Genomic DNA, 12,138 nt, shown 5'->3' on the forward strand with positions numbered 1-12,138 from the left:
TAAGGAGTTATTCTATGTCTTCTTTCTCCTCTACTCCTTAAAACAAAATCCTTTGAGCCCCTTTTATGCCCTCTTCCAACCCTTTCTTCAGCCCTGGTAAACAGACCTATGGCAAACCACGTGATCTGTGACTTTCCTCCCTTTGGGCTGCACCTGGTTTGTACCCAGATATATTTGTCCTCTGAGAAAGGATCCAATCAGTTAGCAAGCAGAATAGTCTCCTTCCCTGTGGTTCTGCCTCACTGGTCCTGGCATAGCCACTAGTAGGGCCCTAGAGGCACCTAGCAGAGCTTACCCCTGGGGTGGAGAACCCACTTGCTGCTTATCCTAGGTTTCCACAGTTCTCTCTGGGTTTGACTACAAGGTTCTCCTTGAGGGAGTTTCAGGTTTTAGTCCCACCTCTGAGCTTTCACATGTGTTATTCCAGCCCCAGGAATGTTTTTTCCACTCTGATCACTGAGTTATCATCACCTGTGTGTCCTTTGAGTGAAGTTATCTGTTGCTTTTCTGGATGCCTGATCTCAGTCCCTGGTACTTCATCATAGCCTTTAACACAAAATTTTTGTGCATAGGTATTTGTTTAATATGTCTTTCACTAAATTGAAGGCTTCATTGGGGCAAGTTTATTCTCGGCTGTACCTCAGCATCTGGTGTATAGTATGTACTCTGTGCATAGTTGATTTTGTTCTTGCCATCTTTCAATTGGCTCTTCCTAGACCCTCACAACACTTTCCTGAAACCTTTCCCACCTGACTCCAAATATTTTAGGAGTTATCCATAGTGAGTCTGAAGGCCACTGTTAAACAGTTTCTTTCCTTCCTCCCCCATTTTCCCTTCACCTGAAATGGTTACCCCTTTTCAGTAAGCTATTGCAGAGTGGAAGAGCTATGCAGCTGGGAATAGTGAATTGGGTTGGACAGAGGACTAGCTTGTGCTCTGAACAATTTTTTTTTTAAGGTTGTACCCTCAAGGCAACTCCCTAAGCATTCATTATACCATGTCAGAGAACAACTAGGCAGGTGGGTTTTATTTTTATTTTATTTTTAATTTTTAATATTTGGCTGCACTCGCAGCATGCAAAAGTTCCAGACCAGGAATTGAACCCATGCCACAGACAACGCCGGATCCTTAACCTCTTAGGCTGGTGGTTTTTAAACTGCTCCATGGAATCCCGGGGGGTCTGTGGAGCTGCTCCCCACCCTAGTGGGGACTTAGAGACAGGTCAAGCTGGACCCCTTCTCTCACTCTCCTATCTCCTTGCTTCAACCAGAGCAGTTTCGCTTCATTTGGTTTTCTATGTTGGGATTCTTTAGAACCCAGTCACAGATCTCCAACCTTTTGAGGGACCAGAAGGGATGTCCTCAGGCAGCTAGGGCCCCTGACTGCCCAGGCAAGTTTCCTTCTGAAGGTATTATCATACCTTTTAGCCTCTGGAAAGCTGTTCCCAGTAGGGATGGTGACATTTTTGCATTAAAAAACCACCTCTTACGGCCCTAAGAAAAAAAAAGTCACCTCTAGTCCCAAGAAACACCTTTCTAACTGGCTTTTTTTTTTTTTTCTTTCTTTTTTTCCTTTTTTAAGATGTCATGGACAATATTACCAGGCAGAACCAATTCTATGAGACACCGGTCATCAAACAAGAAAACGAGTCAGGCTACGAGAGGAGACCATTGGAAATGGAGCAACAGCAGCAGGCCTATCGCCCAGGTGGGAAAGTGCACATAATGTATCTCTTTTGAAGAAAGTAGAGTCTATATGTGGGTGGCCCTTACCCTTCTGCATGGAGCCTATCTTTCCAGAGATTTTTGCATCTTCCCCTTGGGCAGTCCATTTGGGTTTTGTCACTCTGGCACGGTTTTTTTGCAGGAAAGAATTCAGTCTCACTCCCCAGTATTAGAGTCCTCAAGGTATCTGTTTTCACTGCTGTATAGCACCAGGAACTCTACCCAATATTCTCAGATGACCTAAATGGGAACAGAATGGATATTGTATGTGTATGACTGAATCACTTTATTCTACAGCAGAAATTATCACAAGATTGTTAATCAACTATACTTCAATAAAACTTTAAAAAATAGAAAAAAAAGGGATCTGTTTTTAGATGTTAGTACCGACATCCTGGAGAAATTTAGACCTGAAGTCTTAGAATCTTAGAATGTGGAATCTAAGAATCTTAGAACATGGAAGCCACAAAGGATCTTCTTAATCTAGTCCAGTGTTTCCCATGTTCTGAAGAGCATTATTTCAAGAGATACAATTAGGTACTTCTCAGAAAAGGGTTCCTTGACTAAATGCATCTGAAAAATGCAGCATATGCTGTACCACCTCTGGGAGAGTCACTGCTCATTAGAGCATTAAAGATACTGAGAGGTCCTGGATTGGAAAAAACTCCGTGTCACATGTTTAAATCCGGGATTTCCAAAACATGTAAATGTGTCTGTAGAACAGAGTTCCTCATAGGACCAGTTTGGGAAATGCAGTTGTAATCTAGCTCTCTCCTCCCCATTTTACAGAGTGGGGGCAGGGCCAGGATTAGAAACGGGAAGCTGGCCCCTGCCCTTGGTTAATAAGCAGCACTCCTCACTGGTAGTGTACTACTATCTGGAAAGCAGGGTCCTACTGTTGAGTAATAACAGAGCCAGGGCAGACTCCCAGTCTTGTGCTCCTTAAAAGGCCATGTGTGGCCCCTGTACCTTTTCTTAGTGAATCTAATTGGTTCTATCTAATTCCATTCTGGTTCATCCACAGTGTGAAATCCCCAGACATTTCTTGTGGGTGGATCAGGATTTTAATGAATGTAGGTTAAACTGTAGATTTGTGTCAGGCTCTGTGAGACTTATGGACTCTTTGGCCCAAGGAGAGTATTTTCTGTGCCGTTATCAACACTTATCAGGGTCTCCTGTGAGCCAGCTCTGTGCTGGGAGCCATGGAAGCTTTTTTCAGATGAGTGAGCACCATCCCTGACCATCCCTGGCGGGTGAGGAGCCTTCTCTGAGAGATTTGCTCTGCGTGCTCAATCCAGGGAGTGATCCAGGCTGGTCTTGACTTGAATGCTGAAATGTGTCGATGTGGGTGATCCCAGCATCAGGCATAGATGCTGTGGGAGAATTGAGGCTAGGCTGAATCCACAGTTTGCACTGATTCTCGGAGTCTGCCTGAGACTGGGACATTCCCTGGTCCACTGCCTGTTACCCCATCCTGACTTCCTATGTGTAGTATGACCTGATGAGGCCATCACAACTTGAGGGCTGGCCCACGTGCAGACCCTCCCTTCCACAGTGATTCTGCTCCGGTCTATAGTGGAGTGAGTGAAGCCAGTAGAGTTAGCTGTGTGTTCACAACACTTGAGTTGACCTTCCCCTCCTCTGTTGCTAGACTGAAGAAGCTTTGAAAAACTGAAGTGAAAAGATTCTTTGGGGGACTTCCTGTCGTGGCGCAGTGGTTAACGAATCCGACTAGGAACCATGAGGTTTCGGGTTCGGTCCCTGCCCTTGCTCAGTGGGTTAACGATCCAGCGCTGCCTTGAGCTGTGGTGTAGGTTGCAGACGCGGCTCAGATCCCGTGTTGCTGTGGCTCTGGCGTAGGCCAGTGGCTACAGCTCCGATTCGACCCCTAGCCTGGGAACCTCCATATGCCGCGGTAGCGGCCCTAAAAAAGGCAAAAAGACAAAAAAAGTAAGTGGGGGGGGGGATCATAGAAGTGTTTTAGGGCTTCCTCCCACTTGGTGCAGGCCAGGGTAGCTGCCAGCTTTCATGGGGCCTTTGGCAAAGTAGCCAAGGCAGCCATTCACCTTTGGGTAGGCCTTCAGAGAGCTTGTCCTTGTTTTTAGTGCTAAAGTCCCTGCTCCCTCCCCAGGAAGCCTAAGAGTTACCTGATTAACATCTGACACCTCATCCACTGCCAGTATGGCTGTGCCTGGGTGGCCATCCCCAGCCTCCCTTCATTGTAGCTAGTTCTGTTCTCCAGTGCAGCCTTCTTGGCTCCCTCAGCAGGCTTCCACTGAACCCAGGAAGTTCCCTCTGCTTAGAGCATCACCCTAGTCTGGATCCTGCCAATATCTCCTGAAGTAAAGGGGACCAGGAATGTGATAGCTGAGGAGTTTCCAAGTGTCTTGACTGTCTGGATTTGTCCTGACAGTAGAAGTGAAGACAGAGATGAAGCAAGAAGCACCCACCAGTTTCCTCCCACCTGAAGCATCTCAACTCAAACCAGACAGACAGCAGTTCCAGAGTCGCAAGAGGCCTTATGAAGAAAACCGGGGAAGGGGGTACTTCGAGCACCGAGAGGAGAGGAGGTGGGTGTGTGAGGCAGTAATTACCCTTTTACCGGTAGGTCTCCATGTCTGCAGCCCAGTATCCACTGGGACCCTTGTATTAGCCAAGAGGGGCAGAAGAGTGTTCTCCCGGCCCTCATGCTCTCCTCTAGTCCTTGGACTCACCAGCAGATTCAACTTTGCTAGGCTTTTGGTCCTTCCTTCAGTCCCTCCTTTCCCATCACCTGCAGGGTAAAGTTCAAATACCTTGCATTTCACATGTGCCATCCTGCCTTTGCAGTCCTTTGCCCCACCACCCTGCGGTCTTGCAGTGTCCTGTCCTTAACGGTTGCTTGATATCCCTCAGCTGAAAGATTTATGTCCTGACCTACTCCCAGACACACCCCTTCCATCTACCTGCTCATTCATTCGTTATTATCAGTGCTCATAGTGCTTTCACATATGCACTATTCGTGACCCTGCACTGGACCCTGGAGACACAGATGGTTTGGACAGTGTGTTCTGCCTTATAGTGTTCCTGGTACAGGGGCTAAGGCAGCCATATAGGCAAGTAAGCCACAGTTTGGTGGGGAAAGTAGCCAGGATGTGTGGGGGGGGATCAGGAGCTCATGGGAGGGAGTGGCCTCTGCCCTGGTCATTTCCTTTTTCCCTTTCCTGACAAGCCATCCCCCTCCCTTTATCCCAGGCCCAGACCTACCCCTTCCACCCTCCCTTCTTCAGCTCAGTGTGAAGCCTTTTCCAATCATGGAAACTAGTAATGATCACTCCTTCTCTACTCATCTGGGCTGGTGATCTGACACATTTTATTTCCTAACTTCTAATTTCTCTAATAATTCAGCTTGTGACTTTTTAAGACAGGGCCTGTGTCTTACAGCTGTGACTAAAGTTAGGAGATGGAGCCTACCTCAAAAGAGTTTCTCCCACTGCCTTGCACAGGACAGCCTAGAGCTGCTTGCTGATGGAGGGCAGAGGAAGAGTGCTTTCATCTGGGGGTGGCGGGAAAAGCCTCCCAGGATGGACTTACCATGTGATCATCTCCTTCATACCTGGCTCTGCTAGCCCTGGATTGGCAGGAAGGGCACTCCACCAGAGGGAAGCCTTTTGCTGGGGGAGTGCCAGCAGCTGGATGGGCATGGGATCCCTGATCTGGGCATGTGGTGGATCAAGGCCATCCAAACTGTCCCAGGCAGGACCCTGGGTGTTAGACTCCACACTTCTACCCTTTTCCTTTATTCCCAAGTGTTGAAAACCAGGAGTATTTTCACGTAGTCCCTTTTAGTATTTTGGAAGGATAAATCTCGTTCATAATTTAGGACACTTTTAAAAGAGAAAGAGACTGGAAAAAATGGGTCATTTTAAATCTTTTAAGATGTGGAGTTCCCACCATGGTGCAGAGGAAATGAATCCGACTAAGAACCATGAGGTTGAGGCTTCAATCCCTGGCCTCGCTCAGTGGGTTAAGGAGCTGGTGTGGCTGTGGCTCTGGTGTAGGCCAGCAGCTGTAGCTCCCATTGGACCCCTAGCCTGGGAACCTCCATATGCCGCGGATGCGGCCCTTAAAAATAAAATTAAAAAAAAAAAATCCTTTAAGATGTGGAGTTGTAGGAAGCCTGGAATATGGACAGATTGCAATAACTGGCATTGATCTAAGCTCTTAGACATTCCCCTTCCTGGCCCAGTACCCTCTCGGCTTCAGAGCCTCGCATTGGTTACAGGGTTCAGTATGGAAGCAGTTCTCAGCATTGTAGAGGGTGTGGATCAGAATCTGGGTGTGAGAGGAAGAGTCTTCTTTAAAAAGCCTCTCTGATCTGATGGCCCTTTTCAGCAGTGCACACCCTCTCCAGTCTGTCTTCACCCTAGGAATTGACAGTCGTTGCTCTCATTGCAAGAATGTAGTGTTCCAGGAGTTCTGTTGTGACTCAGAATCCAACTAGTATCAGAGTTCCCGTTGTTGCTCAGTGGTAGCAAAGCCAACTAGGATTCATGAGGAAACGGGTTTGATCCCTGGCACCACTCAGTGGGTTAAGGATCCGCTTTTGCCGTAAGCTGTGGTGTAGGTCGCAGACGCAGCTTGCCATCCCGAGTTGCTGTGGCTCTGACGTAGGCCAGCAGCTGCAGCTCTGATTCGACCCCTAACCTGGGAACTTTCATATGCCAATAGTGTAGCCCTAAAAAGACAAAAAAGACAAAAAAAAAAAAAAAAAAGATGTGGGATTCCAGAGTTCTTTTACTAACCTCTATGGGAAGAACTTTAAATCCAGGAAGCAGCTTGGAGGCCACTTGTAAATTCCAGCAGAACCTTCAGTTCCCTACTTCTGTGTTTGTCCAGCCCTTCTTGTGTGACTTAATTCCTCTTTATGACACAGGGGCCGATCTCCTCAGCCTCCCGCTGAAGAGGATGAAGATGACTTTGACGACACTCTTGTTGCCATCGACACATGTGAGTCTTTGGAGTGCTTATCTGATTCTGCCTTCCAGTCATTGTTGGAAAGCTGTACCTTAAGCTTCACAGAATCCCTGCCCAGCACTATCCAGAGCCAGTGTTAGTCCCAGTGTGAGAAATAGCAGAGCCTAGAGTGAGGTTGCTGCTCTGGGGACAGAAGATCTGCTCCCAGCTCTAACTGGGAGATCCTGGGCAAGTCATTCTACATCTCAGCTTCTCTTCAGGGAAGATTGAGTCTGCCCTCATACTTTAGAGGACTTGCAGTGACACTCAGCAGAGAGTGGATACGAGAGCAAGTTGGAAAACCCCAAACACCTTGTAAGCACAGAGGTTCGTTGTCTAATCAGGAAGGGAACCTGAGTGCTGCTGGGGAAACTTAACTCTGATAGCCATTTCCCCAGTTTCTATCAGCTGCTCACATTCCTTGTGAAGCCAGTGCTGCTTTGTCTTAGGCATTAACTTGGCCTGCCCTGCTCTCCATCTTCCAATTCCATTTTCTTTTCTCTGGATAAGTGGCTTTCCCCTGACTGCACATCTAAACACTTGAAGGAATGAATATAGAGGTCCTGTCTCTCCTTAGACCTCCTAATAAGTGAATCAGAATTTTATTTATTTATTTATTTATTTTGTCTTTTTAGGGCCTCACCTACGGCATATGGAAGTTCCCAGGCTAGGAGTCGAATCAGAGCTATAGCTGACGGCCTGTACCACAGCTCACGGATCCTTAACCCACTGAGCGAGGCCAGGGGTCGAACCTGCATCATCATGGATGCTAGCCAGATTTGTTAACCTCTGAGTCACGATGGGAACTCCCTGAATCAGAATTTTTAAATGTACACAGAAGCCCAATCAGTTCTGAGAATGGCACTTTTCAACAGAGTGAAAGGTTCCCAGCAGTTCATTCATATATTTACTCGTGTAGCTCGTATTTATAGAGTAGCGGCTACATGCTTTGAAAGAGATAAGACATCTGGTACACAGTCCCTTCTACCACAAGATCGCAAAGATAGTGTACTCAGAGTAAAGCAAGACTTTTTTCTTTGCTTTTTATGGCTGCACATACAGCATCTGGAAGTTCCCGGGCTAGTAGTTGAATTGCAGTTGCCAGCCTACACCACAGCCACAGCAACACAGGATCCAAGCTGCATCTGTGACCTACACCCCAGCTGTGGCAACACCGGATCCCACTGAGTGAGGTCAGGGATTGAACCCATATCCTCACGGACACGATGTCGGGTTCTTAACCCGATGAGCCACAAACAGGAACTCCTAAGCATTTTTTAAAAGTACTGGTTGGTAGTGATACATCTGATCAAATGCCAAATGTACAGGCCATGGCACTCAGCCTTTAGAGACAGGGGAGAGCCTACTGGACAGGATGGTCAGGAACGACTTTACTGGAGGCATGAGTGGCTCCTTGAAGGGCAGGAAGAGTCCGAGCTAGAGCAGCAGAGCCCTAGGCCCACATGAGGAAGTAGGAGCCTGTGATGACCTGATAGTGGTGCTGGGTATGTATTAGGGTCAGGTGTTTGTGCAGCTGTTGGCAGCAGGAGTCTGGCTTCTACACTGGTAGAGATAACTGGGGGAGATTAAAGTGGGGGGGGGGCAGTAGTCTTTTTTAAATTCTAAAGTCCCTTGAAACTGGTAAGGATATGGATCCTCTCCCTAGCATCTGTGTACAATTTCCAGAGGTCCCCCTGATAGCCGTCCTTGGACTCCAGCCAGGTGAAGCCATCCTTAAACCCACTTCCTATGTGGAGTGGTTGCTTTCATCCTATGCTGGCCAGTCTGCCATAGTCCAAGGCCTTTCTCCTAAAAAGGAGAATGTTTAGGTGATGGAGCTGGTTTCTCATGAACTTGCCCTCACAATGTGTCATCAGCTTGTGTGTTACTGGTTACTTCTTGGGGACCTTACCTCTGTGCCTGTTCCTCGTGGGACCATTAAAACATCAGTCAACTACAGGCAAATTTTTCTTCTACAGATAACTGCGACCTTCACTTCAAGGTGGCCCGAGACAGGAGTAGTGGCTACCCTCTCACAATTGAAGGTTTTGCATACCTATGGTCAGGAGCCCGTGCCAGCTACGGGGTCAGAAGGGGCCGTGTGTGCTTTGAGATGAAGGTGAGTAGGAGCAACAGAGGGGACAGGGCCAGAAAGTAGGTCCATCATTTTGGATTAGCCTGTCGTCAACCGCATTGGTCAGAGCCGTAACTGCAAAGGAGATTTGATTGAGCATAGACTTTGTGTCTAAGGGGAAAAAAGTGTAATGAACTCAAGAGAACTGTCATTACAGAACACTATGTGGGAAAAGCAGACCAACCATACATTTGCATTATCAAGCAGATTTTTCCTTAATAGGATTTTTTTTTTTTTTTTTTTTTTTGGCCTTTTCTAGGGCCGCTCCTGTGGCATATGGAGGATCCCATGCTAGGGGTCCAACCGGAGCTGTAGCTACGGACCTATGCCAGAGCCACAGCAACGCAGGATCCGAGCCACATCTGCGACCCACACCACAGCTCACGGCAATGCCGGATCCTTAACCCACTGAGTGAGGCCAGGGATCGAACCCACAGCCTCATGGTTCCTAGTTGGATTCGTTAACCACTGAGCCATGATGGGAACTCCCTCCTTTATAGGATTTGACCCAGGTATTAATATAGCCATCTATTCTGGGGCTGACATGTTTGTAGAACTAGGAAAAGGAGTTGTTTGGAAGAAGAGTGAACTAGAAAGAGTGGGCTTAGACTTCACGGATTAAAGGGACACCAGAGAGAGAGTGGGGCAAAGAACAGCTCTGCTATCAGGACATCCTCTACCGTCATTTCTCCACATTCCATGTCAGATTTCGTTTATGAAAATAACACATGCTCAGGTTTAACAAAAGTTTGATGGCACAGGAGAGTAGAGGGTAAAAACCAAAGTTAAATTCACATCATCCCAGTCCCTGTCCTACCCTCCAGAGATAACCTATGTGTATAAACAATTTCTCTTATCCTTTGCATATTCAAACTTATTTACTTATCTATTTATTTGTCTTTTTAGGGCCACACCCATGGCATATGGAGGTTCCCAGGCTAGGGGTCTAATCGGAGCTATAGACACTGGCCTACGCCAGAGCCACAGCAATGCAGGATCAGAGCTGCGTCTGCGACCTACACCACAGCTCAAGGCAACGCCGGATCCTTAACCCACTGAGCGAGGCCAGGGATCGAATCCGCAACCTCATGGTTCCTAGTCGGATTCTTTTCTGCTGCGCCACAGTGGGAACTCCATGATTGACTAAAAATTGTTGATTCTGACGGTGTGCATTGTTTTGTGTGCTGTTCATAGAGAAATGCTGCCAATTATACTGACAAAGTTCTTTCTTAATCCTGATTTTGGAGAGGTTAAAATGTGAAAAATGTTCATGCAAAAGTCACTGAAATAAAAAAACTTTCCAAAAGCCACAAACAATGCAGATAATATTGGTTATTAGGCAGTCTAACCTCTAATCTAATTAGAGGTTAGGTCAGAAGGTACTTTTTATTCTTTTTGCTTCTTTTACTTAATACCGTATCTTGGATATTTTTCCATACCACTATATCACCCTTGCTTCGTTCTTTTTTTTGGCACGTTGAACCTATGCTGCAGTTGCAGCAATGCTGGATCCTAAATCCACTGAGCCACACAGAAACATCTTTGCCTCATTCTTTTTAACTTCTACATTATATTCTGTAGCGTGGATATGTCATCATGTGACCAGTACCTTATAAGTGATTTTTTTTCTTTCTTGCTTCCTCCCTCCATTTCTTCCTTTCTTTTAAACATAAACACTGCCGTTCTGAGTATTTTTGTGTTTATGTGTTCATAGGATAAACTGGAAGTTGAGTTGCTTGGCTGTAGAGTCTATGCATTTACAGCTTTGACAAAGAATGCTAAGTTGCCCTCCAAAGACATCGCACCAATGTATGTTTCTTCACCAAATGAGAAAGTCCCTGTCTCACCCACAGCAAGTGTTAAAACTAAAGAATAACTACTTTTGAAATTTCCTTCTCTGTACCCCTGTGCCCTCCTGAGCCCTTTGGAGGCTCCAGTTTCAGTACAAAAGGCCCTTCAGAGCAGCTTAGACATCTTTTCCCCAGTAGCAAAAGCCTTCCTGTTTGTTAACATCTTTGTGCTTCCCTCCTGTATTGCCTCGTAACCCATCAGCCTCCAGAGAATCACTTCTGAGCCTCCTGTTCTCTGTCCCCAGATCAATGAGGAAATCTCTGTCAAGCACCTTCCGTCTACAGAGCCTGACCCCCATGTTGTCCGTATTGGTTGGTCCCTGGACTCCTGCAGCACTCAGCTAGGTAAGCGGAAGTCAGCAACCCAGAGAGTAGGGCAGGTGCCTTTATCCCTGGATTCTCAAGCTTCCTAAGCTTCTCTTCCGTGCATTGGACTCAAACAGAACCAGCCTGTGGTGGAGCAGACACACAAATTAGGTCTGTGCCGCTGCCCATCTTCAGGTATATAGTATTCAACTGGAAGGACCATAATGATAATTTGCTACAAAAATTTATCCTTCATCTTTTTTTTTTTTTTTTTTTTTTTTTTTTTTTTTTTTTGTCTTTTTAGGGCCACAGGTGTGGCATTTGGAGGTCACAGGGTACGGGTCACATTAGAGCTATAGCTGCCAGCCACAGCCACAGCAACACAGGATCTTAGCCACATCTGTGACCTATACCACAGAGCACAGGATCCTTAACCCACTGAGCAAGGTCAGGGATTGAACCCACGTCCTCATGGATACTAGTCAGGTTCATTACTGCTGAGCGATGACGGGAACTCCTATCCTTCATCTTTAAGAAGAGGGTCCAGAGTTCTGTTTAGAAAATTGTTCCCTTTCTTTAAAAAAAAGATCAGTTGTCTCCTGTTCTCAAACCATGCTGAAAGTAGTAAGTTCCTCAAGTCCCACTAAGTCCTGTCTGGGATTTTCTAAAGCCTAACCTAGAGTAAAAGAGAAACCAGATACCAGTGGGGCCAGGACTGGCTAGCAGAGAGAAGCAGTCTTGAGGTTTTGAATTTTTACAGGAATCCACCCTCAGTGACCAATGCTGAGACTTTCCTCCTTGGTCATATAAACATTCTGATGATGAAAATAACATAACATGTGCTCCGTGTGAAAATTCAGGCCATTACGGGGGTGGGGGATGAAAATCCTAAACCTGTGATATAACAACCACTGTTAGCATTTTCATCTACTATCCTCCAGCCAGTTCCTTTGTCCTTTGTGTATCTCAGATGGGGCATATTATACAGACTATTTTATAGCTAGATTGCTTTTTCCCCACTTCCTGTTGATTGGGTGTATTTTGTAAGTATAACTTTTTTGACCACTGCATAATTTTTCTTTTTTCTCCCCATAATTTTTCATTTTATAGTTGTATCACTTATTTATAA

At 46.3% G+C, this 12,138-nt stretch overlaps 1 protein-coding gene across 8 annotated transcripts in view; it reads left to right on the plus strand.

The window, feature by feature from the left end:
- Nucleotides 1-12,138, plus strand: part of HNRNPUL1 (heterogeneous nuclear ribonucleoprotein U like 1) — a 37,419-nt gene that overhangs the window by 4,085 nt on the left and 21,196 nt on the right. For 4 of the 8 annotated variants that reach the window (XM_084961008.1, XM_084961007.1, XM_084961010.1 and 1 more), the window contains exons 2-6: nt 1,582-1,707; nt 4,138-4,294; nt 6,640-6,713; nt 8,699-8,838; nt 10,949-11,048. In XM_084961008.1, the coding sequence (XP_084817134.1) occupies nt 1,587-1,707; nt 4,138-4,294; nt 6,640-6,713; nt 8,699-8,838; nt 10,949-11,048 (592 nt within the window). In that variant the 5' untranslated portion in view covers nt 1,582-1,586. The remainder of the gene's footprint in view (nt 1-1,581; nt 1,708-4,137; nt 4,295-6,639; nt 6,714-8,698; nt 8,839-10,948; nt 11,049-12,138) is intronic. The other 4 variants (XM_084961009.1, XM_084961012.1, XM_021094416.2 and 1 more) reach the window with 1 other exon arrangement.

This window comes from Sus scrofa, chromosome 6 (genome assembly GCF_054392235.1).
Source record: "Sus scrofa isolate SSC_HxYL_T2T_F1_AM1 chromosome 6, Sscrofa_HxYL_maternal_Yorkshire_Landrace_v2.0, whole genome shotgun sequence".
NCBI lineage: Eukaryota > Metazoa > Chordata > Mammalia > Artiodactyla > Suidae > Sus > Sus scrofa.